This window comes from Branchiostoma lanceolatum, chromosome 3 (genome assembly GCF_035083965.1).
Source record: "Branchiostoma lanceolatum isolate klBraLanc5 chromosome 3, klBraLanc5.hap2, whole genome shotgun sequence".
Classification (NCBI taxonomy): Eukaryota; Metazoa; Chordata; class Leptocardii; order Amphioxiformes; family Branchiostomatidae; genus Branchiostoma; species Branchiostoma lanceolatum.
In genome coordinates this window covers 18,763,138-18,788,086 of record NC_089724.1, presented here as the reverse complement: position 1 = coordinate 18,788,086, position 24,949 = coordinate 18,763,138, and the positions used below count along the sequence as shown (strand labels likewise).

The 24,949-nt window shown below is 41.4% G+C and overlaps 2 protein-coding genes across 2 annotated transcripts in view; one reads left to right on the top strand and one right to left on the bottom strand.

Annotated features, from left to right (window-relative positions):
- Window positions 1-53: 53 nt before the first annotated feature.
- LOC136430823 (UBX domain-containing protein 4-like) lies at window positions 54-3,854 on the bottom strand. The gene is made up of 4 exons (XM_066421808.1): window positions 2,056-3,854; window positions 1,478-1,794; window positions 1,047-1,301; window positions 54-812 (listed from the first exon to the last, which is right to left on the bottom strand). Exons 1-4 carry the CDS (start codon window positions 2,198-2,200, stop codon window positions 726-728), a joined length of 804 nt encoding a protein of 267 aa, XP_066277905.1. The 5' UTR covers window positions 2,201-3,854; the 3' UTR covers window positions 54-725.
- Window positions 3,855-3,920: 66 nt separating this feature from the next.
- Window positions 3,921-24,949, top strand: part of LOC136430817 (adhesion G protein-coupled receptor A3-like) — a 41,536-nt gene continuing 20,507 nt past the window's right edge. The window contains exons 1-2 of the mRNA XM_066421798.1: window positions 3,921-4,741; window positions 8,155-8,232. Of these exons, the coding sequence (XP_066277895.1) occupies window positions 4,518-4,741; window positions 8,155-8,232 (302 nt within the window). The 5' untranslated portion in view covers window positions 3,921-4,517. The remainder of the gene's footprint in view (window positions 4,742-8,154; window positions 8,233-24,949) is intronic.

Here is a 24,949-nt window from a genome sequence, read left to right as displayed (position 1 = left end):
TCCACTTTTTATGTTCCATCTAACGTTACAAAGAAAGTCAGAAACCTAGAGAATTAAAATTTTACGTGTATCAAAACTTTATTCAACAAACATTCATGTCACCCTATTTACAAAAGGGGTAAGAGACATTGTTTAAGTGCAAGCCTAAGGAAAATGTATGGGATAACCAATCAACGCATCAGGTACACATCTAGCACGTGCTAACTATAGAATTATGCATGGGATTCTGTTTTGTGAAAAATGTTTGAACATATGTCGGAATATACCATAAACTTGTATTGTTTGCAACTGTGTGGAAGACTATGAGCACATATTATTGTAGCGAGTGACTGACACAATTATGGAAATTTTTGTGGGAATATTGGAATACATTTGAATGCCATTGTACTAGGACACAAAACAGATAATCAATTCCTGCAACGTACCTGTTGCCAATGTAACAATTAATCAATTTGTTGATGTCAATCGCACAAAATGTTATTTTCAAATACTGAACCAGAAATGATAGAAATCATGCATCATGCAATAAACCCCCCCTCACTTCAGCACAACGCTCACATAGTAACAATGATAAAGTTCACCTCACCGGGATCACCCAGTATTTAGTCCTACTTTATACCGCTGTGAACTTCATTTCAATATTCGCCTCCAACAGATCGATCCTGACTGCCCATCACAATGCGCGATACTTTTATCCTGTAGCTGCGTCTTCCCCTGATCCTTGTCTAGTCCGATCCACTCGCCTTCATCCAGACGGGGCTTGCTGCGCGGCCGAAGCGCCTGGCCTTGTCCTTGGTGGCGCGAACGTTCGCCTGGACGAGGAACATGTGACATACACATACGGTCATGTGACATACAGCCCTTCGGAAGTGTGATACATGTGTAAAGATGAGCATTTGTGAAATTCTCATTGCGCATTTCTATGCTTCAGTTAAAGTTTTACTGATATACAACAGTACAGTGACGACAGTCTCAACGTTGTTGTAACACTCAGTGACAATCAAAACTCCACAAGTTTTCCCCCACAGGCAGCAGAAGATATGTACCTGTCGTCTCTCTGCAGCCTCTGCCTGACGGGTCTCCAGTGCGTCTGCTGTGGACGTCTTTGCGACACGAGCCCGTTTCTTCTCCATCCTGGCCTCCATGGTCCTCCTCCTCCTGCTCTCGCGTGGAGCGATCACGTTCGTGTCGCTCACCGGTGTCACCACGAATGTCGTGGATGATGCCTTCTTGGCAGCCTTCCTTTCCGCCTTCCGTACCGCCTTGTTGGCCAGTGTTTGGGACCTCTTGGCGAGTATATCCTAGATGAATTAACGAGTGTTTATTCGAAGCCTACCAAGATGAATTTTTGTTCTTGTCAGTCCATCTTTCCACCATATGCCATGAGCTTTCCACTCATTCATGTTCTTCTATTCACTTCCTTTAAAAAAAGTCTCTTACATGGCACATTTCAGGTTCGGTAGATCAGATTACTTACCCTTCGCCTGTCGCCTGCTTTATTTAGCTGATCCCGCAGTTCGATGTGTGATTCTGCAACTTTCTTCCTCGCCGTCTCGCGCCTTTCCTCCATCTTCTTATCAAGCCTCACCAGCCTTACCGGGCGCCGCGGGGGTGTGTTCGACTCGAACGCGGCGGCGGCGGGCTCCACGGCCGGCACCTCGAAGGCGACCGAGTCCCTCTGGCTTTTGATGGGGATCATTTCCGCCTGTCGGAGATCTTTGAGGACGTCAGAGGACGACTTACTCGACCTAGCGTTGGACAGCGGGGCCTGAACAACCTCAACGAGGAAGGTGTCTAGAAATAAACTGTTATACTGTTATGGAGAAGCAAAGACAAGAGTGACATCAATAGACTTGGGTATGCTGATGGAATTAAAAGACATAACAGGTGTGCTTTATGTTTATCCTTCATAGAAACATAGTTTAATTACACTGAAGTACAGGACGTAAGTCATCATCAATATGAATAATTGTTTTGCGCAGTGAGCGGCGGCGCGGAAGGGTTCTATATCAGGAGGGTCCACAGGCAAAGGGCACTCAAGTTCGCATCACTCACCATCGTTTCCCCGATCCATGGCCATGTCCTTTGGCTCACTTTGTTCGCCTTGGTTTGAATCAAGCTTGGTCTCTCCAGCCGGAGAAACTTTTCCACTTTTCACAAAGGAGCAACATGTTGCTATCTTCATCATTATCTCCCACATCGCGGATACGTCAGTAGGTGACGATCGTCAGCTGGGAAATGTGGTCAGAGGAACTTTGTTGTTCTAAACATCGCATGGAGACAGCACGACGTCACAAACGATGGGCATCATGGACGATTCGAACATGTAAAGGGGTGGTGCAATTTTCACAACAGGGTATGATGCGGTGCTTGAGGTTGATAGGGATCAACTAGTAACATAGACAAACGTTGGTTTGTGGGACTTCGTGGTTCTAAGATGGCAAATTTCTATCAGGGTCGTTCTACGTTATCAACAGAGAACTTAAAGTCTACAGTTTGACGATGATATCATGTAACGTATCTTTTGTTGCCTTTACTTCGATATCCCATCTTTATAGTCCTAGTACTACAGTATATGTTTGAACTTTATAAAGAGACTGTGACTTACAGCTTGAGTGCAGTTCTATCGACAACCGCTACGCGTCCTTGAGAAACTGCCCAACCCAGCCAAGCCTGGACTACACGTACCTACGGACGAAAACTTTTGGGAGACGGCTGTATCTTAAAGCATACGCTAAAATTTCACTTCATTGGGCCTCCGTAAAAAAATGATCAGACCATTGTTGGTTTCGAGCTTAGGTCCTTGTTTAAGATATGCGTTCACCAAAACACTGCAAAGCAGCATACAATTTACTTACCATTCCATTTAATGGCTATATGATTGTATGCGGATCGTGTTCAAAATCAAATCAACTTCACAGAACAAGTCAGATATCTAGAATGATGTAAAAGGAATCAGTACGCATAATATTACAAAGAATGAAAGAAAGAAGACAGTCAATGGATATGAATGAAAGAATGAATGAATGAATGAATGAATGAATGAGAAGAAATAGGCAGTACAGTGAGCATGAATATAGATTTCCAATCAGATAAAGCGGACAAGGTTATTTTGTTATACACCCTTTCTTGTGGTGCAACTGCATCTGCAGCAGATTAACTGGACATGGGACAGTAGGAGACGAGCTTCGCACAAGTCCGCTTCCAGACTCCGATACCATTCAACAACGCCGCCTACTGGACACAAGCTTAGCGACACAACTGGCTGATAACCCACAGATTAGTCATGACTGCTTACCTGCAACATCGCTGCAACATGGACGTTGGTATGCACAGCACTAAGTATAAGTATAGCACTAGTAAGTGTAAGCATAGCACCAGTATGTAGTTAATTGTTGTCGATATTTACACAAAAAATCAACTCATTGTCTCTCCGAAAGTGAACAATATACATTTTGTTTCATCATTTGGTTTACCAAGCGGTCAACGTTACTACTTTCCTGAAGAACCCTACTTACTAATTCTCAGTGCTCTTTGTAGATGCTGCCAAGTTGAGCTGAACAAGGAGGTTTAAACCTCCTTGAACTGAAGGACATATTGCGAAGGGTGTGGATGACCCTGGTGTTCAAAATTGGTATGAGAAAATTACATGATGCATCTGAATCAATGACAGTAATCTGAATCAAAGTCTTGGTCTAGTGTATAAGTCACTAAATCAAAAATTCGGACTGTAAGGCTTCGGATGGATCTACTCTACTCTAATGACATAATGACCACAGATCAGGTACTGAAAAATTTCACTCCTTACCCCCTACTACGTGTGATTGGCCCATCTAACTTGTTGAGAGCACACTTAAAAGGAAACTTTCGCAAAATCTTTTCAATCAAGACTGTCGTCAACAACGAAGGAGGTTAAAATTGACCCCCCTCTACTTGCCTGAATGGTACAATCCGTAGTTTTAGCCAATCAGAGCCGTGGTTAGGTATTTTGGGCGTGACGTCACGACTCAGCGCGAGGACGGGAGAGTCCGGAGTTCGAGTCCTGGACAAGACCTGAGACTGCTGAAAACCCCAACTTTAACACAACTCTACCAGCGTCTAGCAGCTGGGCAAGTGACTAGTTTTACAGGAGACGGCTTCACGAGGACAAGTCGTCGTCACTTGTTGAATATTTGGCTCCTCGGGCTGGTAGAGTCTCGGTTCGGGAGCGTCGTGGGTAAAAAGCTCGCGGGGATCAGGTCCATGTTGGGCCGAGGTGAGCGGGACGTCCAAGCAGAAGACCACGCTCCGCCGTCTGCACCAGACAAGACGCCAACAATCAAGTGTTTTCCTGAGGATGTGTTATCATACTAACTCCTTGCCTTCCACTGGGTTGATGGTTACCTGAGTTAGCTCGTCAAAGAAGTATCCAAAAAGACCTTCCGTCTGCTGCAAGGGAAAATCCACGCGGAAAGTTTATGGCATAAACAAGAGAAGTTGCTCCACCAGGCGTTGTCGTGTCGCGGTCTCGGGCGTCCATGGCTGCTGCGGGAGGGTTGGTGTTGTTCCTGGCGGTGGTGTGGCTCCCTGGCCGGCCAGCCGTGCCCCTCTGCCCGTCAGATATGTGCTCGTGTAGCACTTCGTTCAGGACGGTGAACGGGAGTAAGCAGGCGGACGGCAGGAAGGTGGATTGTTCCCGGCAGGGTCTGGACGGGCCCGGCCGGCTCAACACTACACTCATACCCCGGGACATGACACTCTTGTGAGTATTTATGTTATGGCTCTGGAGGAAGTACATCTAGTAACAAAGCTAGAATAATCACTGCACCCAATGGTTCCAACACCATTTTCTTTCAGGTTAGTATGTCCGATTCTGTAAACAATATTATTTAGATAGGAGTAACACGCCGGATTTATTGTCTGACTGTCCCAGAAAGCAAGTTGAAAGAGACAACAGCCAAATATATTCCTTCTTTTGCAGACTATCAACACTATATTACTGGCTGTATCTGTGCAAAGATAAGTCTGCTTACTGTAATTTCTTCCAGAGGTTTCTCACCTTTAAATAAACATCAGCTAGCTGTGAAATGTGAAACATAGCTGTCACAATTGACTGATTTTTAACACACCAGGTTATAAACGCATTGACCCAGTCCATATAAATCGCATGTCTATCAATATAACATACAACTTATAACTATATTTCCTCTGCCCGCTTGGACGGCAGCAGCAAAAGTTGCTATTGCAGAAAAAAATAAACTGCATACAACTAAGTATGATGTAGACTCATTAGAATATTGGAAGAACTAATCAAAATCTGTTGGATTACTGGATACCGATTTTGCAGCCTAAGGAATGAGCTCAAGGAATAGCAGTATTCTCAGACATGAAATAGACTTTTGATGAAGCCACCTGGTGCAAATGGATAATTTACTGCATATTGTGTCTTGGCCTCTTGGGTCTGAACTGATGTCTAGTGTCCAACTGAACATTAATTATTACATCATGAATGATGTCCCAAAATAGAAATGGTCTAGTAACTTGCAGATAGTCATCTTTGCCCCTTAGATGCCTTGTTTGTCTTGCATTGAATATGCAACATGGCACAGATAGTATCTCCTTCCCAAGTCCTGTAGCTGTGCGTTATGAGTTCTACAGTCATAATAGTCATATCTAGAGAAAACAACACATGAATACCACGCATAAGACCGAGGGATAAGACAAAAATGTGAGTGTGCAGCCAGCCTTTGGGTGTGTGAATGACAGGGATGAAAGTGTCTTTGGGATGTAATAACACAGCCAGGCCCTGAGGCAAAGACGTAAGCAGTCAATCCTGAAAAAAAGGAAGAGCTGGAAGGAAATCAATTGCTGGGACACCTACCCAGAAGATAAATGATACCAGCATCAGTTGCTGTCACACCAGTTTTCTGGAGTAATAAATGACACCTGACACTCCCTCTGCCCAGCACAGAAAGCCATGCACCAACTGAAGTTCCTCTGTGCTGATACTTGTTAGTAGCTGTAGAGACAGCTAATGCTTTTTGGAAATTTTGTGTAGTACAAACCTGTCCTTCAAGGGTATGTCATTGCTAATGTAAGGCTCATTATTTTGCCTCGTTTTGAAACCTCCCCAAAAAAAGACAACAAGCACGGGTAAAGCGGACAACATGTTTGCATTATGTAGCAAAGGCTTTCAGGAGCTTGCTTGTCTAGCAGTGTCAGTGTTCACAGTGTTGTGTGGTTAAACCGGTGCATGCCATGCACCAGTACCATACAGCTATTACCCCCACCCCCAGCAGTGCTGAAAGACCTGGCAATAGACCATGACCTGGGTTCACTTACAGAAAAAGGTCTTGGTTTCCTAAAACATGGTATCAGCTGTCGAGATCAGTGTGAATTCTTAATAGTTTGTTCCGCCAATCTGTGGAAGAAAGCTAAGTTTGTATTATCTGTCGCAAAAATCTTCTATTACAACTTGTATTCCTTTACAATGTAGTACTGTAGTTTGGGTAGAGTTATATCTTCAGCACAAATCTTCAAATATCTGGCTAACAATGGCAAACGTGCAGGTGAATTTAAAGTTTGTTGATGAATGTATGCTAGAGAATCTCAGAATGTTATTCAAACAGGAAACTACCAAGGAAGTCTTACAACTACAGAGGAAATTCGACATGCCAATCCCTAGTTCAGTTTCCGGCCACTTCTGTAGCAATTGGCCTGTATTGAAGGTCTACAAGACAGACAACACAGGGGGAAAGAACATTACAAAAATCCCCTGGCAAAAGCTCCAGATGGTCCCAAGTGACCCAAGCTATGCAGTGGGCAAGGACTGTAAATACAACCAACTTACAAGGTCATACAGAGCTTTTGTGGGTAGAAACTGGTAACATTTGAAGCAGGGCTAAGACCTGAAGCACTGGGGATATTACAAAAGGCCATTCCAGAGGTGGCAACAGACATTGAACAGCAAAAAAAATTCCAGGACCTTTTTGTTATTGGTTTGTTTGCCCTATGGAGATTATTTTACGAGTTGTTCTCTGATATATTAATCAGGTTGTTTAGTCTGTCCAGTCTTGATTTTTATGCTTTGTTTTATATTTCTATGGTGGTTTTCTGTAGAGTTGCAATTTAGTTGGTTTCTACCGTCCCTGGAATTGTCAACACTCAACTAAAATTTGGTGTTAACTTGATTTGCCATGACATAGAATTCTAAATGTTCCACAATAGATAGTATCCGTAGGGCATGATTCAGTACAATTCTAGTTTTATCTATTCATGATAATGCAGTATTTTGTATGGATACAAAATTTGGCAGAGGACCAATCATTATCTTTGCTACTACTGTATAACTATTGGTGTCAATTCAGATTAAGGGTTTAAACCAGATGTGAAACAAAAAACATTTCAAGACAAGAATAGTGGCAGACCGAGCTAAAGGATTGACATCTTGATTACTGTAGCATGGTACCACAAGTAAAATAAACTGTTCAGATGCACATGGTCATATTTCCATCCCTAGAGTCATGCCCTACTGATACTATACCCTTGGCACATGACCTTACACCCCCATTGGGCACTAATTGGGTATACCCTCAGTCCCCTGTTTTTGCTTACCCCGGTACCCAGTGGTGCTGTACCTCCTCTACATGTTTTACTAATGATGCTGATTGGTTTGATGGGAAGTCTGGGATGGATGATGGGGAGGCATTGTGATTATTTGCATAGACCCCATTCCAGACAGCAAGACAAGTAAACAGTACTGGGGAATTTTTAGCATCACTGTATCTGGGCCTCTCTGCGCCCTATAGGAACGCTGCTTATCACTGAAGTTGCCATAGTATATATAGCAAAAACTATGATCCAGGACCAGGTGTATAGTATAAACACCTGTATTATGTATGCACATTGGATCAGTACAGTGATATACCACTATATTGACCTGTTCCAGTTCTTTTTGCATTACATGTATATACTCATTAGTGTGACAAACAACTAATGTTTCTATGGTGTTACACCGAATGTTACCACGGTACCCACTTATCTCTCAAGCCTTCTAAAGTATGTACAAGGTCTGAAGATGCCAGATTCCACTCAAGTTATGTAGTAGATTTCCTTCAGAATCTTTACTCATATCTGCATGGAGGATTTAACCAAGTTATTCTGTTCATCCCATAGGAACTTACAAGGGAACAACATTGCTGTCTTAAAGGAGGGCGTGTTTACCGAGATGCCCGTCTCCAATCTGAGGAACCTGTAAGTACCACTCACTCCTTCTTGGAAGGACGCAGAGAAAGTCCTTATTTATGCACTGTCCTGCCTTGTTACTTCCAGGCGAATGGCTATTGTTAGGCACCCAATGGAAGCATTTTCCCAACACATGTTCCTATTCAGGGGCACAAAATCAGCAATGAGCTGGAGTCCATGAAGGACACAATGGACAGGACGCCCTCTGACCCTGTTACTAATGGAGGAACAAATGGTCTGCCTGTTCCTGTCCCTTTACTAGCCAGAGTCTCTTTGATCTTACTGTGGAAAGGATGGATTGTAGCTTGGTAAAGGGCTGTAGCATCTCCTACTTGGGTAGTGCCAAGCAATGTGAAAAGAGTGGCCAGTTTTATAGTTTTAGCTAGAGAGCAACCAGTGACCAAGAAACATTACCGTCCATCTAACACTCAAGCCTGTGATTTCCATGCCAGCATGAAGAGGAATTTTGTAGCTGTAAGATTGCTAGATCTTACAGATTACATGTTACATAATTCTGTATCTAGGAAAGCAGTCATATTGTGGTGTTCCAGGGGTGCATAGGGGTGGAGATGGTATTCTGATACATTTTCACATCCAAACTTGTCTTGTAAGTAGTCATGAAGATGTGATATTGGGTAAGTGTATGATGAATCAATGAATAGTCAAATATATTCTTTAAAGCAATGTATTTAATGCTGAAAAATGCTAGTGAATGACAGACATTCTTGACATACTTTCTGCTTTTGTAAAGTTATTTTCATAGTAATTGGGTTTGGCATTTAGAATTGCAGTATGAAAATTAGGACAATGATATTGCCAAGTACAAAATAGAAGATTCTAGTACACAAAACCAGTCTATAACTCCATCTTACCTACCGGTAGGATGCAACTGGTATGGACCGTCTGCTGACTAGGTTGAGCATTTGGAACTAAGGCGCAGTTTACATTACGTTTTTCGCGTCAGCGGCGAAATTTCCCGCTGTCGGGAGGCCGCTGTCGCGACGTCTCTAGACACACCGCCCGGAAATCTGACAGACACCTGCGGTGCTTGCATTTCGCCATCTTGTAGAAAGTATCGGGCGTAAGCATAACAAAAGCAAGAAACAAAATTGTATGATTGTACAACGGTAGACGGCGTCTCCCCGCCCGTATTAAACTACAATGCAAAGCCTTGTTTATGTGTAGATATTCCATGCTCATCACTCGTAAATGTATATATATATATCCGCGGGAAAATGAATGCACGGCACAAAAGTCGCCGCGGATCCCGCGAATCTCTCTTTCTCTATATATACCGGGGATCTAAGTAGACTTACAGTATGCTAATCAACGCGTGCTTTATGCTAATCGCCGAAACCCTGACTCCCGCTGACGCGAGCCCGACGTATTCTCTTTAGACGGAGTTTGAAGTTGACGGGGACTCCCGCTGTGCTGACGGGCGACGGCTTCGAAGCTGACGGGAGAAAATTTGTTGACAGCGGGACTACGTCGACGGGAATTGTCTTTACACGGGGTTCCCGCTGTCGCCAGTGGCGCCGACGCCAGTGGCGCTGACGGCAAAAGTATAATGTAAAGAGAGCCTTAGAAAGATTGAAGAAATGCTTGTCAGTATAATCTGTGAATGTGATGTGGGAGGTTTGGGGCCCTGGTGCCCAGTAAAGTGGTGATTACAATTACAGTCTGATTTGATAACAGTACTACCCTACCCTTTCATATGACAGATAAAGTGTGAAATGGATCCCAAAGTGTCCATGACAGGGACACCTTTAAATTCCAGCATCTGGATTCAATATCTAACTGTGTCCAAGAGCAACACACAGAGTTGCTTGAGAACCATTTGGAGTTTGTAATGCTGGATGATCTTGAGGGAAAACACATGTGTTTAAGGTCCAACCTCTTGGTAGTGGTTATTCCCACTTTTGGTCTTGTGAAAATATACACATTTAGCATCAACTCTTCAAGTTCATCTACCAAGGTGGATCGAAGTGGCATTTTTAGTAGGTTTTCATGTGTATCTTTATCTTTATTCGAAATTGCAACAATACAATACACAGTGGAATGCCAGGCAGACAAGCTGATGTTGCGGACCACTAACATTACAATCACACTGAATACGACAATAAGGCACTTAGGCAATAAATAGCATAATACAATATATACAATGTATGATGTGTATGTTTAAAGAAGTTGATTTCTGTTATATCTTGGCATTTGGTCTGTGGCATTTGTTATTTAAAAAGATATGCATTTGCATTCATATGCATTTTTGACAGTATATAAAATATTTCTACTTATATACTATGATATATTTCTGATATGATGTAGAGCGACAGCTAAATGAAAGAATTATCAACCTGGTTCTGAGTATTTTGTTGAGTTTTGTGCAATTTATTCAGAAACATGAATGGGAACAACTATTGAGAGTATATACTATATAGGTACCTAGTGCAAGTAGTCCCTAATAGGGATTTCCATGTCTGCAGTAAGAGCAGGAACACAGAAAAGGTCAGGTCACAGTAATAACTTCTCAATCTGCTCCTGACATCTGACCTTTCAGCTGGTGCTGACAACATTGTTATATAGCGTCATTGGTCACGTTTGTTTTCCACCAGTAGCAGCCTCAAGAATTCAATTCCGGATGAACTTGTTAAAATGTTGGTAGAAATTGTTTTGGGGTCTCCATAGCTTGTGCCTTTTTATTTTATCACACTCATATAAAGAAAGTGTCAATTTGTTCTCACAACTTTGTTGACATTGCAAGATTGCACACTCTCTCTTTTATAGTTCTTTAATACTGTCCATTATACTATCACCCCATAATTCTGATCCAGCCCTGGGCAGTTCAACTGAGGAGTTACATACTCTATGTAGATATTACGAGTCCACTTGGTGGAGCAAATGTTTTTCACCTGATATTACGAGTCTTGAGTACCCTCAAGTGTTTGTACTTTAGTACAGAACCAATACACTCTAATTAGGCTGGCAGATTCACTTCAGTGTTTAGGAATCATTTTAAAGGTGCACTGTTGATAGCCTGAGTTGAGAAGTACATGATGTTGATCGTGTCCCTGATCATATCCTTCCAGATTGTGTTTTTTGGTAACTTCTTTGTTGGGGAAATGCAGACTTTGGGACATTGTAAGATATTGGTAAGAAATCTAGTTGGACTGGTCCTGTGCGTACATGAAAAACAGATGATGCTAGTTCAATGAAGCAACAAAACCACCTTATTCTTTACCACATGATCAGGAATTCAGCTGTAGGAAACATCAGTTCTAGAACCTGGACCCTCCACCCCCTGCTGTAACATGTGGGAACCCCCACCAGATGTGAGGTTATGAGTCCACCACACTGCGCTGTAACACTAGAAGGAAAGGCAAGCCTGCTGCATGTGCATGCTCTTAGCATCAGCCATTCCTGCCATTCTGTGTCATGCAACCATAAAGTACTGAATGGTGCAGTTTTCGATAGCTGCACAGAATGAATCTCCTTGTTAGCATCTATGGTGTTTCGTATGATATGTAGTTTGATAGCCTGTCATTATGTCGGTGTCGTGCTTGGTCCTCAGTCTGAGGTTTGACCGCTTTACCTTACTATAAGGTTGGGGTAAACAAGTGGCCAAGTGTAAAGGTCCTGTATGTGAATGTCCTTTACTGGTGGTATGTTTAGTTTGGTTGACATAGCTCTATCGTTCAGAAGTCTCTAAATTGCTTTAAATTTGGTCACGATAGATTTCTTTGTCTGGCTTTGGATCAGCTAGGGACGTGATTTGACCCAGTGCATTTTTGCAAGAAGTCAGTCTTCAGAAAATAAGTCTGAACCCCTTAGAAAGAAGTTCCCACTGTTGTATGGAACCATTTCATTGTAAACAGGAGTTGTTATCACAACAAATGGTGCTCTTGAAATTTCTTTCCAGCACACATCCCTTCAGCATACTTGGATAATTTGGTTTGGTACCTAGCACTTCTCAGATAGCAATTTAATTGCTTCATTAAGAAATCAAAGACATAGCCTCCAGCCAATGGGAATAGATATGAAAGATATGAATCTCTATGGCAACGCCATAACAAGAGAGAGTGGGAGAGAATTTAGGTAATGGCCAGTGCTTTGATGTGAATAAAGTTGATTTGGACCACTGAAATTGATGCCAGGTTGCTGTGGGCTCTTATTCTTATAGTCATATTCCAATCTACAATGCTCCAGAGTGGAAGCGTCAGGGTTAAGGATAGCATTTGACATGCCTAGATTTGCTATGATTAAGACAGTGATGAAGACAGTGAAAGAGAGTGAATAATACAGAAAAGATGGTAGAGTAAGGAACATAAATGCCTATTGACCTAGTACTGTACTAGTATTTCACCCCTCCAATGCTTCCCTGTGCCTACCAGTATCATTGTTGTACATCATGTTTTCATTACAGTGAACCACATTCTGGTTCTCCCTCTAATGAGCACATGGTATGGTGGCAACCTGCCTTGTTCCCTTCAACCCTATAGTTCCATACATGTAACTATAACCCTTTGAAAGTTTGATGCCTATTCTGTATGACTAAGTAAGTTGTAAAAAGGAGAATTTGTAAAAAGGAAAAAAGTTCAAGTTGAAACACACACATAACAAAGCATCTCTGTTTTTAAACACGAAATTTGAATCGGCTCAATAGCACTTGTGGTATCAACCTTTTCATAGTGATACTATGCACCCAGACAGTATCAAATACAAGACGGTTTCTTGTTACACACCCTGGGTTTTTACCCCCCACAGACTTTTGGTTCATCCCTCCATTTGTCTGGAGGGAAGCCCATGGGTCATCCAGGGTTACACTCTAGGCCTTTGTTGTGATTCAGTAAACTTTGGCTGGTTTTAATATTGGAGAAAGATGTGGATTTCCTGTCGGTGTTGTTCAAAGGGACCATGTTTGGTTGGGCTTAAATCTCCCCATGCCGCTGGATTATCCATGCAACAAGATTATCATCGTAACAACTCAGCAGGAAAAGGGTGAAATCAAACTTGATTTTTGACCCCAGTAGTTGACTTTATCAGGGCTATAATACAGGGACTTAGAGCTATATTAATTATGCTTACTGTTGAGTTAGAAAATTATTAATCAATTTATTGAATAAATCATTACTTGAATTAAATTAATTAATTATTATTGTTAATGTATGGCCATTGACAAACAATATTCATAATTTAGATAAAGGAGATGGTCCTCAACATAAGAAGATGCATGCAAACCAGCCAGATTTTATATTCAGCTGAGAAATGTATATATATTTTTCACCACAAGGGAACTTGCATAATTTATTAATATTAGGAAGTATGAAAAGTATGAATCATGAAGCTGTATAGTTTTTTGTCCTTTCTTCACCTGTACAAAGCAAAATATATAATTTAGGTGTGTTGCAAATACTCCACTGTATAAACATTAGACATGGTGAGAAAATATTTCCTTTGGTCTGCACATATGTTATAAAATAACAAACACCTTTCTGTAATTTCCTTCCCAAAGTCATGTAGTATCGTTTGACAGTTGTTCTGTTCTGTAACAAGAGTAGCCAGGTTATTTGACCAAAATGCTGGTCACCTCAGAAATATTTGGAGTGGGGTTTGCCAAGGGAAATGGACTGGAACAGTAGTGTACACTAGGGAAATGTTAGTTAGGCCAATCTTGTTTTTGAGAAAAAAGGGTTTTCCTTACCAGGATTGGTATTGAATGTTGAAAGCTTTCTAAGATGTGTGTTTTTATCACAGGTTTTTAACTACATATGGCTTGGATGCTTGAACTATGCAAATCTGACAGTGTGAAACATGCATATTATGCTTTATCATGCCCTTTCAGATCTTTACGAATTAAGATATGTGTATTCTATGCTAGTACATGCCAGCTTCTATTGGAAAAAGTTTGAAAGCCACGAAAGAGTCTTGACAAAAACTGGCAAGAAAGAAGTTCAAGTTTGGTAAAGAAGACAATACAATAGTCTCACTGTATCACTGAAGATATGTCCTCAACCTTAACAGTACTGGATGGCTTGGGAATTATTAAGTAGCCTTGGGAAAACTTGTTAATACAACTGCTGTACTTAGTTGGCACTGGTAAAATGCTTCCCAGCACAGGTGGTACAGAAAGCCTGGATAATGTGTGGTGTTGACAGATCCTTTCAAACTGGGCGGGTTGACTAGAAGGGCACAGTTGGCACAGCGTATCTAAATAATAAACCACATCCAGCTCAAATGTGCCTGTAGACTGCACTTTTTGTAATCAAGGCACTGTTGATTGTCAATGGCACATGTGGGTAGTTTAAGGATAAATGTGTTCCAATTGTAAAGAGACTTTCCTGTGTAAGTATGTTGGCAAACTGCTGTCTTGATTCTCTATTTGCTGAATAACTCAATGCTATACCGTCTCCAGAAATGTGTTTAGCCTTTTTTCTGGCCATGGACTGGCCTTTGTTTCACTTCAAGGCTCACTGCCCACCTCTTTATGCCTTTTTAGCATTCAACTAGGTTACCTTTGACTCTAGGAATTTACTGTAACATTGTTGGAGAGTCCTATCTGCATCTGGCCTTCAGGATAAGTGTGTGTAAGAAGCCTGTAATCTAAGCCACCAAAAATCGTTTAGCACATTTTCTTTACGCACATAAGTGACATAGTTTCTTGTTGGAATGGGGAAATTTAGGCCAGCCATGAGACTTGTAGTGAAGATTTTTCTTGCTATGACAACTCGGAATGACAGCCTTTGTGGAGAGAGATTTCTTGTTCTACCAACAAGTTATTCTTCAGCAAATAACAAAAGAAAAACTACACGCATAACTGTTTAAAAATTCCTCCTGTATGACTGAATATACTATACAGTAAATCCACAGGGAAAGGTCAGTTAGAGCCTTTCTGACACATAGACATAAATAAACAGATATAAATAGCTTTAGGCCTATTGTTTGTGAACAAAGGGGGGTAGCTATTTGTTGCCTGCTAGACTTTCCTGGTAGTATTTCAACACCTTGCAAATGGCTTGTGAATGGGTGCAAATTAGGCTGCCAATTAGCCACCTATTGTGTTACCTTATTCAACAACACATTAGATGATCTTCACACTGTGTCTATCAAATTCACCTTTAATGAAGGGGAAAGAACTGTTCAACCTTGAAGTGGCTTATAGTAAGTTATAGACCAGATATTCCATAAGTTAACCCAGCTCTTGTGTATAAGAGAACATTTATCACCTTTGTCTTGTTTGATATTGATTGGTAATGTTATTACTTTTGTATGCAAATGTTAAAAAGTCAACCTATTGTTGATAACGTGTGGAGTAGTAATTGAGATATATTTGTAACAACTTTTTGCTCTTCTATCCCCTATTGGATCGCATTATACAACCTTAACATTTCAAGGGCCCAGCTTTTTAAAAATCAATCTACATTGACTACAATACAGTGTGTCAGTATATTCAAAATATGCTCGTAGAGCTTGTTGCCAGGCTTTGATCAATTGAAAGTGTGTGTTGAAAAAACAAACAATTAAAATAAACCACATTGTAGTCTCCTACACAAAATGAATCCTGCTAGCATCATTTCTCTAGTTGTCTGCTAAAGTGGAGCAGTCTTGACATCCAAGCCATGTAAAATTCATGTCCAGAGAGGAGCGACTCTCCAGGGGAGGCTGTGTTATATACAGTATTTAGGTTACCTCCATGATATAGCCTGACAATTGAGATGCTGGTCTTATTTGTCATACTTCAGCTGATGTAGTGTCCAAATGCAGTAGCATAGCTGCTAAAGTGAACACAATTCTTGTTCTCTTTATTATTAACGACTGGAAGTCAGATGGATGGCGATATATATATTGGGACAATCGCATTACATCGTCTTATGAGGTTTTACTGGTCGTAAAATCTGTACATAATCCAGATGGCAATAAAAGTGCCATTTCCTTATGAAGCTATTCATGAGGAAATCTAGAGTAGCATGTTTTTACTCTCTCAGGAATGAGGGGTGTATATGTAATTATGGGGTGCTTAGTTTCAGTACTGTCAGGGCCATCATTACATGTAAATCAACACACATTGTAACTAGGCCCGAATCTCACTGTGTTGCCATAAAAATTGATTCTGCAGATCATGCAAATAACTGTTGAGTTTGTTTACGACAGATGAAAAAGTCCATCATCTTAAAACCGGCATTAAAAGAGGTACATGTAGCTGTGCATGTGATTGATAAAGAAATTGTGAGGCATATACACAATCAATGGTAGGTAGTTCTAGTGTATGGGCACAGTGGTGCCATGGGACCCTCTTTTTCCCAGATGTGGGCCAAACTAGATTTGTCATAATTGCCTGGGGGACTCTATAGTATATAGAAATATGAATCATGAGCTGATAACTATTGTGTGGTGATGGCTGTGGGTATAAAGCTTTAATGAGGTGGCAGGCAGAGGGAAGATGGCACTGGATATTGATTCAACCAGAGGATGATTGTTGACCAGCAATCTGTCTGGTATTAAATTGCCCATGGAGATGTTGTAACCAGGGCAATAGGTTTTTACATGCTTGTAGAGACCTCACTCTCGGGTGATTATTTTGTAGCTTTAGTACGCACATAAGCCTCTAGTGTATAGCTGAAGGCCTATTGCAGGAAAAATGAGATAGAGAGCAAGACAGCAGTTAAACAATAATATCAACTCATGTCTTTATTTTTTGTACCTCTGTAACTTGAGCATACATGTAGGTAGTGATCTAACCGTCCATATTTCATTTCTTCAAGTTTAAAATGAAATTGTTTGCATAATAAAACCATGAATGAGATCATTTTATGCACTTTTAGTTTGAGTATTTAATTGTATGGAGTGTGAGTGGGAGGGAGGGACTCTAAAGAAATAAAATGGGAATCAAATTTCTTGGCATTTCGTACAGATCTAATTTAGGGAAAAGCCTCACATCTACATGTACATCAAAGCATTGATACCTGAACTGACTGAATGTGGGGCACATCCTCATTAAATTCTTTCATAACACCACCCTCTGAGCTAAGCTGGGTAGAAGTACTGGACAAATAACGATAAGGTTACATCACGATGGGCACCTATGTAGGTCTATAGATATCAGGATGTCTACTGAAAAGTTCAAGCAAAATATAAGGTGAATTTTGATATTGAAAATGAAATGTTATGTCCTGAGCTCATTCACCTGGCTCCTTATCAAATTTTGTGAAGCTTGCTGTAAGCATATTATATCTGCACCCTGTCAGGTGGGCATAATACAATACCATTTTCTCCTGCCAAGCCATTCTCATTGTCCTCTAAAACTAACCACATGGTCAAAGGTCAAGGTCCCAACGGGAACCCTACTTGCGTTCACCTCCTGAACTTTGTGTTTCCACGCTGAGAGCCACGGGAGGGTTCGGAAGCTTTGAACAACACAGAATCGGCATAACATGCATAGAAACCAGAGGGCTGAATGAGCATGTTACCCAAGTAGATCAATTTAACTGGATACCTCCCTGCCTCCTCTTTTCTGCTGCATTACCTCCCAGGCTGGATCCCTGCCCAGTTCATGGCAGGCAAATAAGCCAAGTCATTTCCCCAAGTTGTTTGATCTGGAGAATTTTACATGCAGGAAGTGTTCTTCTCGTAGCTTCTGCTCTTTGAAGAAGTCAGGCTGCAGTGAATTTATTTGGTCTTCGACCTCATGCATGCATTTATACTTCCTACTTCAAGTACTTGACTTAATGTTCAAAGTTTTAGACACGTAATACTGGTAGGTGTAAAGGCTTATAGCTTGTGGCATGTCATTGTGATGCTTCTCTTATCAATTTCAGTCTTGTCATAGATACTAGTTCTTTGAAGACTAGAACGTTTCCTTTCTCTATGATTTGTTGTTTCATTGTTTCTACAATATATATCGGATTGAGTATTGTTGACCTATTGTAGATAATATGGTTTCAGATGGCATTTTTGGATGAAAAGGCATGGGCATAACTTGGCGATAGACACGGATTATGTATGCTTCTCCAGTGAAGTGTTATATCCTGTTATTTCTGCCAGGGTGAGGAGCTCTCTTCCTAATTGCCCGATGCCTGTGAAGCCTACACTTGAGGCTTCCAATCTGGCTGCGGATTTGTTTGAAGTAGCAAAAGCAGTGTATCCGCCCCCAAGTGCATATGGCTGCACGCCTGACTGCCCAGCCTTTGAACTGAGCTGTGGAAAAAAATTGCAATTCCCTGTGGCTGAGGCTAGGAATACAGAAGTGCTGGGAATGGTGCATCTATTGTGGCACTGTGGTCACAGCAGGAAAAGCCTGAATAGATGTCTCAATTTGTTGGGAAGGTCTATCAAACCTTCATTCACCTATTATGCCTGGAGTCACAGCTTACTGGACACAGAGCAATGTTGGTTTTTCCTCTGCCTAATGGCCCTTGCAAAAGGACATAAATCTCCCTTGGTGGTCAGTTGTAAAGAATGAACACAATCTGGTAGGTGAAAAGTGTGCTGCAGTTTGAAATGCTCTTTTCTGCCGACTTTTATGTCATTGTTGGCATACTTCTATTGGGTGCCATCAATTGGTCTGAGAGGTTATAAAAGACTTGGCCGTGATGTTAGAATCTGATTATATTTTGACATTTTTTTCATAAAACCTCCAGTTTGGGGACCCATATGGTTGGCGGAGCTCTTTGAAGAGATCAAAGAGTATTTGATACAATCCGAACCAATCTGAGTTGTATTCCTCCTGATAGTAATTAAGACAATGTTCAAAAGCTTCCCTCCTGGAAACATAACAGAAAAAGGCTGTCTAGAACACCCAGGAGCTCACAGATTATTCTCCCATATTCTCAATGAGATAGAAGTTGACAGCTGGGACCAGGTCCAGTCCCCAGCACAGTCATGAACAGTCAGAGCTTGTTTCTGCTGCCACATGCACAGCCTCTGTCTGATGTGTTGATGATGGTTATTATTTGAATTAATGAGATTAGTTTCTGAGATTTTGATCACAGTGCGGGGATTTGATTGTTACCATTAGGCACAATAGTGCACCATGTGGGTTGTCTATATTCTCCAAGCAGAGGTTTTGGTCGGAGGGTAGTAGTGGCCGGGTTTTTTTACCATTGCCTCCCGTAACCTCTGCGAGATGTCGGAACCGATCAAGGCTTTTAAATCTGATCACTTTGTCACATAAAGGCCATTTTGAAAGTAGGTGCTAAGTCTGCCAAGGGAGTCTAGTGTTTCTGTCCTCGCGCCACGGGTGTTTCCGGTCTGCCGGACCAGGAACGCAGTAAACCACTGTACATACGTTTGGGAAAAGAAAGTGCTCGTATAGAACTACTCTATCTTATTTATATCTTTGATTTCTTAAAAAGACATTTATCATAATGTGTGGAAAGTTTACTTTATGTTATGATGATTTCAATCTGGCGGGAGCCATTCAAAGTGATTGTAGGGGAGACCGTGGGGTGCCGCCCGACCGGCTGCACACTCCCCCAAGTTACCGGAGGCCACGCTAATCCCCCGGCAGTAAAACTCTTGGCCTAATGATAAATTAATGGTACACAGGGAGGGGCAGCAACACCGATTCTGAAAGAACAGCCCCGCCCTTATGCGTTCTGTAGCAGAGGTTACGGGAGGCAATGGTAAAAAAACCCGGCCACTACTACCCCCCGACCAAAACCTCTGCTTGGAGAATAGGTTGTCTATGGGTGGCTTTTAGATATACAGTATGTCAATTTAGACTGGATTTGGAAACTTCTTTCCAGATCGTGAATCCAATTTCAAATTTTTTTTTGTTTCAAGGAGGACCAGAAATCAGAATTCATGAAGTTATTTTGCACTATCACTGTCCTGAAGCTTGAAGGTAGAAAGTCTTGACTCAGGATTGTTGCTGGTAACTATTAATTGTTTACCTCCAGCAGAGAAGTTGTCTGGACCATTTCTTCCTTGACAGGAATGGGCCAAGATTAGAAAGTCTCAGGTTACAAAACACAATCTGGTCCAAGGAACAACATGCATTAGTGCAGTGCACTAATTGGGATCAGAAAATTTCCGCTTTTTTGTTAACTACTTTTGTTTCTCAATCAAACAGTTTTGTAAAAGGATTTTGTATTCTTTTTTTTTTTGTCCAGAAGGCTGCTGTAAAAGTCAACAGTTGAGGAGTTCACAGTAATATCTTGTTTTACGGTAAAGGCAAAGCTTCTATTATAGTCCTATCCAGCAGAGAGCACATCCAGCATGGGGGCTTTGGACTGGTCATCATCCTCTGGAGCAATTCCGCTTGATCTTCCCCTCCATATTTTACCAGCTATCCCCTGGAGGGCCATCAGGACTGTCCAGACATGTAATGAATTACTGAGCAGTCCTACAGAAATGTGCAGCAAATAGTTGGCTGTCAATAAAGGGGTTTACAAACAATGGAGAGATGGCCCCATTACTCATTAGGCTGTCAGCAGTTTTGATGGAAGAGTGTTCAAAATATACATCAACATCGTTTTATCCATTTGTGGGAGTCAGATTGTCAGTGATGGAGGGGGGGGCTCAGGTGTAAGTGAAAGTGCTGTCCAGGTGATTGTCATGTTGACCCCAACTTTCCTAGAATAAGAAAAAAATAAAATATACTGTGACTAGCATCCAACAGTAGTATTGTAATTGTGTATTCCTGTTTGCAAGGAGTTTATATAACCTCCTTGCTGTTTGGTACTGCTATTGTCCTAATTGGTATATTGTATCCATAACATAAATCAATGCAAGAATCCCTGGTCAAAGGTTTGCCTCAATATATGAAAGTATGGTGGGGAAAATGTTAGCTATCTCAGCTATGTGGGAGTTACTATTGGCTTTCTTTTGGGTCATCTAACCTTTTCTCATAAGCTGTGTTTGCTTCCTGAGATACAAAAGTACCAAACCAACCATAAAGTTGATATTTTCCCCTGCAGCTTAGAGATGTGACCTGGGGTGGAAATGCTTAGTCCAAAGACTTTGAAAGAGAATATGTAAAAAGGGAAGGAATGGTTCGGTGAACATCATGAAAATACAGCAGCGTCGGATGCATCCTCTGATCAGGCATACATGTACAACTTCATGAGAAAGAGCTGTTTTCTCCTGCTGACCATGACAAGTACATGTACGATGTACCAAACCGTCCTGAACAGTTAGACTGAAGAAGTTAATTGACTCCGATGCTAGACTCTACTTGGTCTGAAGATTCTTTTTCTGTTCATCTTAAAGCTTTGTTATTATTAGTGAAAACATGGAGCTACATTTTTTGTGTACCCAAAACTTGTCCTACTGTTTCCAGAATTTAAAACATCCGGAGACTTAAAAGAGGCGATGCCAGGGGGGTAGGCCTATTTTTATACTCTGTTGGGGTATGTGAAATTGAGTTACCCTCAAATGAGTGGACAATACATGCAAAGAGCAGTATATCTAGAATGCTATTATAATGCATGTATTCTTCAAGCCTTTAGCTGCCATTACTGCTAATAGGTTTAAAATCCTTTGTTAAACTGAAAACTTCCTGAATAATTAACTGGAATAGGTGGCCAAATGTTCCCAGCTATGAAATGAAATTCTCAGCAAATTATGGCTGGGCTACAGAAAAGAATAAAACAAATTTTTGTCAGGCCAGTTATTGTCATGCTGAGATGTGTGACAAGGGCCCAAGGCTGGCAATTGTGCGCTTTGAAATAGTACAAAAGGTTCAGTAGTACTAGTAGACACATGTTCAAGGTTGTGATTTATTAAGCCACTGTTTGTTGTGATGACTGGTAATTCAAGAGGGTTGCAAGCTTTATCATTATAGCAGAATACCAAAGAGGAATGCAAAGTTCTAAAAACAGTTGATTGTGTTGTATTGTATGTAGTTGAAGTACTATTAGTTACTGATTTGTTTCTTCAGTGACAGTGAAAAGGAGTGAATCCTATTTTCAAAAGGTCAGAAACGGCTCCCTTTGTTGTGGTTGTATCTGTTTGAAGTCTAGTCAAACAGTAGAGTCAGTAGAAGTAGGTGAACTGGATTGCTGCCAGCATACACTGGTAGTTGGAGTTGCCTGCTCTCACCCAAAATCGGATGTCCTTTCTCCATTTCATGAGCATTTGTGCCCCCCCCCCCTCATTTGGGTCAATAGGCAATGATACTGGCAAATGTATAGCAGCAAATCATTCATGTGACTGGTTCGACACTGTATATGAAGGACAATGCTAGTAGGGATAGATGTAACAGGAGATAAAGATACATGTACATTTGAATGTAGACTCAACTTCATGATAATATGCATGATTAAATGGGACCCCCCCCCATGTACCGCAGAGTACAGGTCTGTGCACTGTACCATGCAGATGGCATTTGAATGGGAATTTATAGCAGCAGTAATGACAATGTATGGGAAATGTTTAGAAAAGTACAACCATAGATGTGAACACAAGCCAACATGTTCCGTGTGTTACCTCTGAGGCAAATTGGTAGCGGCAAATAAGGCCTCCCCTGCTTGCCCAGGAAGTTTACTGAGTAATCAACAAACTGGCCTCAAGTGCCAAATGTTGAAGCAGGGGAGATCTCCAAACTATTTACATGGGGCTTGGCTGCCAAGATGGCTGTAAGCTTTCAGTTCTATCGGGTCCCCTCAGAATACTGTAGATTGACTACCAGGGCAGATGTGGAACCTGAAGAATCTAAGCGGTAAAACATGGCTGAGGAATATGATTCTATGTCCTTATACATGCTTTCAATCATGTTCTAAACTAAAGTCTGATTAATGAATCTTTTCACTGGAATGGTACATGTACTGTATATGCGTTGTTGTAGTTGATAGTTTTACAGGTAACATGTGAGAAGTTATGCCATGAACATTTTGCAGTCAAAAGATTGGACTTACATGTATCTTGACAAGAAAAATCCTAGCAGTTGTGTTTGTATGATAAGTATTTTTCACTTCTCAATTGTTCCATTGTATTGCCTGTAGTTACATATACATGTACCACTTATAAGGGCAATTCACTAATGGCCACTATTGTGCATACCGTCTTTTCGATTTATACAATTTCAGGCTACGAGCAATGGAATTTATCAAGTTTGAGGACAGGGTTTTTATTTTTATATCCTAAAAAGAGGTTTGGAGAGGTGTAGACAGGTTTGTTTGTATTGTTCAGGTGTGCTGTTCTGCAGGGCCTGACGGATTATGCAGGTGTAATCCGCTTGCCATTCCTTGTGGACTGTGGCCAGAAAGCTTATACTGCACATATTTGCCTAGTAATCAGCAACATGGTATTTTGATCTGGAAAGAAAAGGGACAACTGTTTATTATCAAGACCTCAGCATTGTGCTGGTCATACTTTCTATAGATTTTAAAGCTTTTTAAAGAGTAGTTTGCATAATTGTATTAATCCATAGACTAACCCTACAGATCTGGAGGCCCTGTTGATTGAAACTACCAGCTGTTCTGGGATATGGCCTTGCCAAACCCACAGATGCCCCCTCCCCCTATCTCCCTCCAACTTCCCTTACTCTTCATACTGTGGGCATTCTTCAACCCAGAGTACAGCTTTTTAAGTCTTTCCTGTACAGAAATGGCAAGGGCACTGGGAGAACATCATCCCAGCCACAAGCCAGTTGCAACCTGAGTAGAAATATTGATTTCCAACATGTGGATTTGTTCCCCACAGAGCTAAGTGGGTAGTGACAGGGGAAAGATGAATGAGGAGGTCTCCAGGATCAGGTGGCCCCACTTCTCACCCAGACATCTGAGGTAGATTCAGCAGACTAGGGAAACTGACCAACTGGGACAACCCTGCCTCCATTCACATCATCTGGAGGAATCTGTGTTGTAGCCGAACTGAAAAACTGATCTCTTCTTTATAGAAGTACACCCAGACCCAGTTGTGTAGCACTATATGTGAGATAATGTACTGATGATCATGACAGTTCAACTTTGATTATTGTTCTTTCCTGTCATGTTGCAAGAAAATACCTTCCATTAGAGATCCCAACTGTCTGCAGTATGTTTATACTAGGGACTAAATTGACCTGCTCCCTTCAGTCAGGATGTATAGGGTCATCCATTTTAGGATGTGAGGAGGGACAAAAATCTTAATCTGTTGACGTTTTTGTTGCATTAAAGGAAAATTATTACCTCCAAGGCTTTTATTTGCATATATGAGGAAGTATGGCAGAAACACCCATATAAGAGTTTTTTTAAGACTGCGCCATGCCGTCCAACTCTTGAGATGAAGTGAGCCTCCCCTGTCCCAAGCATACGCACCATGACCTTTAGGCCATAGGGTCAGGAGCACCCTAAACCCCCCAGAGAAGCCAGGCAGGCGATGGTGTCCTCTGTGTGATTAATGACCACAGCCACCCACTATCTGTTGGCTGTGTTTGGGTAGACAGTGTCTCACCCCTGTGTTCTCAGGCCAGACTCATCACCCAGCAGTGGGACAGGTTCTGCAGTCTCAGGGACTGTGTGTCGCCTTGAAATGTACATGCAAGCATGGTTTGTTCAGTTTGCTTGTCACATCTAACTGAACAGGTCATTGTCAGATCTAATGGTAGCAAGGTAAAATGTTTGCATGGCGCACTCCTGTACGGAAACATTTAAGCATTTCGAATGAGACAGATGTCTATTCTATTCAAAAAGATACTGTTGAATTCTAGTATCTTCATAGCTTTTCCAATACCATTTTTATAAAAAGAGATTCTCCTAATCAAAAAAATATTGAAATGGGATTACCATACTGAAAGATCAAACATGGGGTC

Bases quoted from the DNA above. Each gene is read 5' to 3' on its own strand.
- LOC136430823 (XM_066421808.1), bottom strand. From the start codon at position 2,200: ATGTGGGAGATAATGATGAAGATAGCAACATGTTGCTCCTTTGTGAAA. The intron at 1,795-2,055 runs GTGAGTGATGCG...GTTTATTTCTAG, and splicing joins CATGGATCGGGGAAACGATG to ACACCTTCCTCGTTGAGGTT. The intron at 1,302-1,477 runs GTAAGTAATCTG...TAATTCATCTAG, and splicing joins AAGCAGGCGACAGGCGAAGG to GATATACTCGCCAAGAGGTC.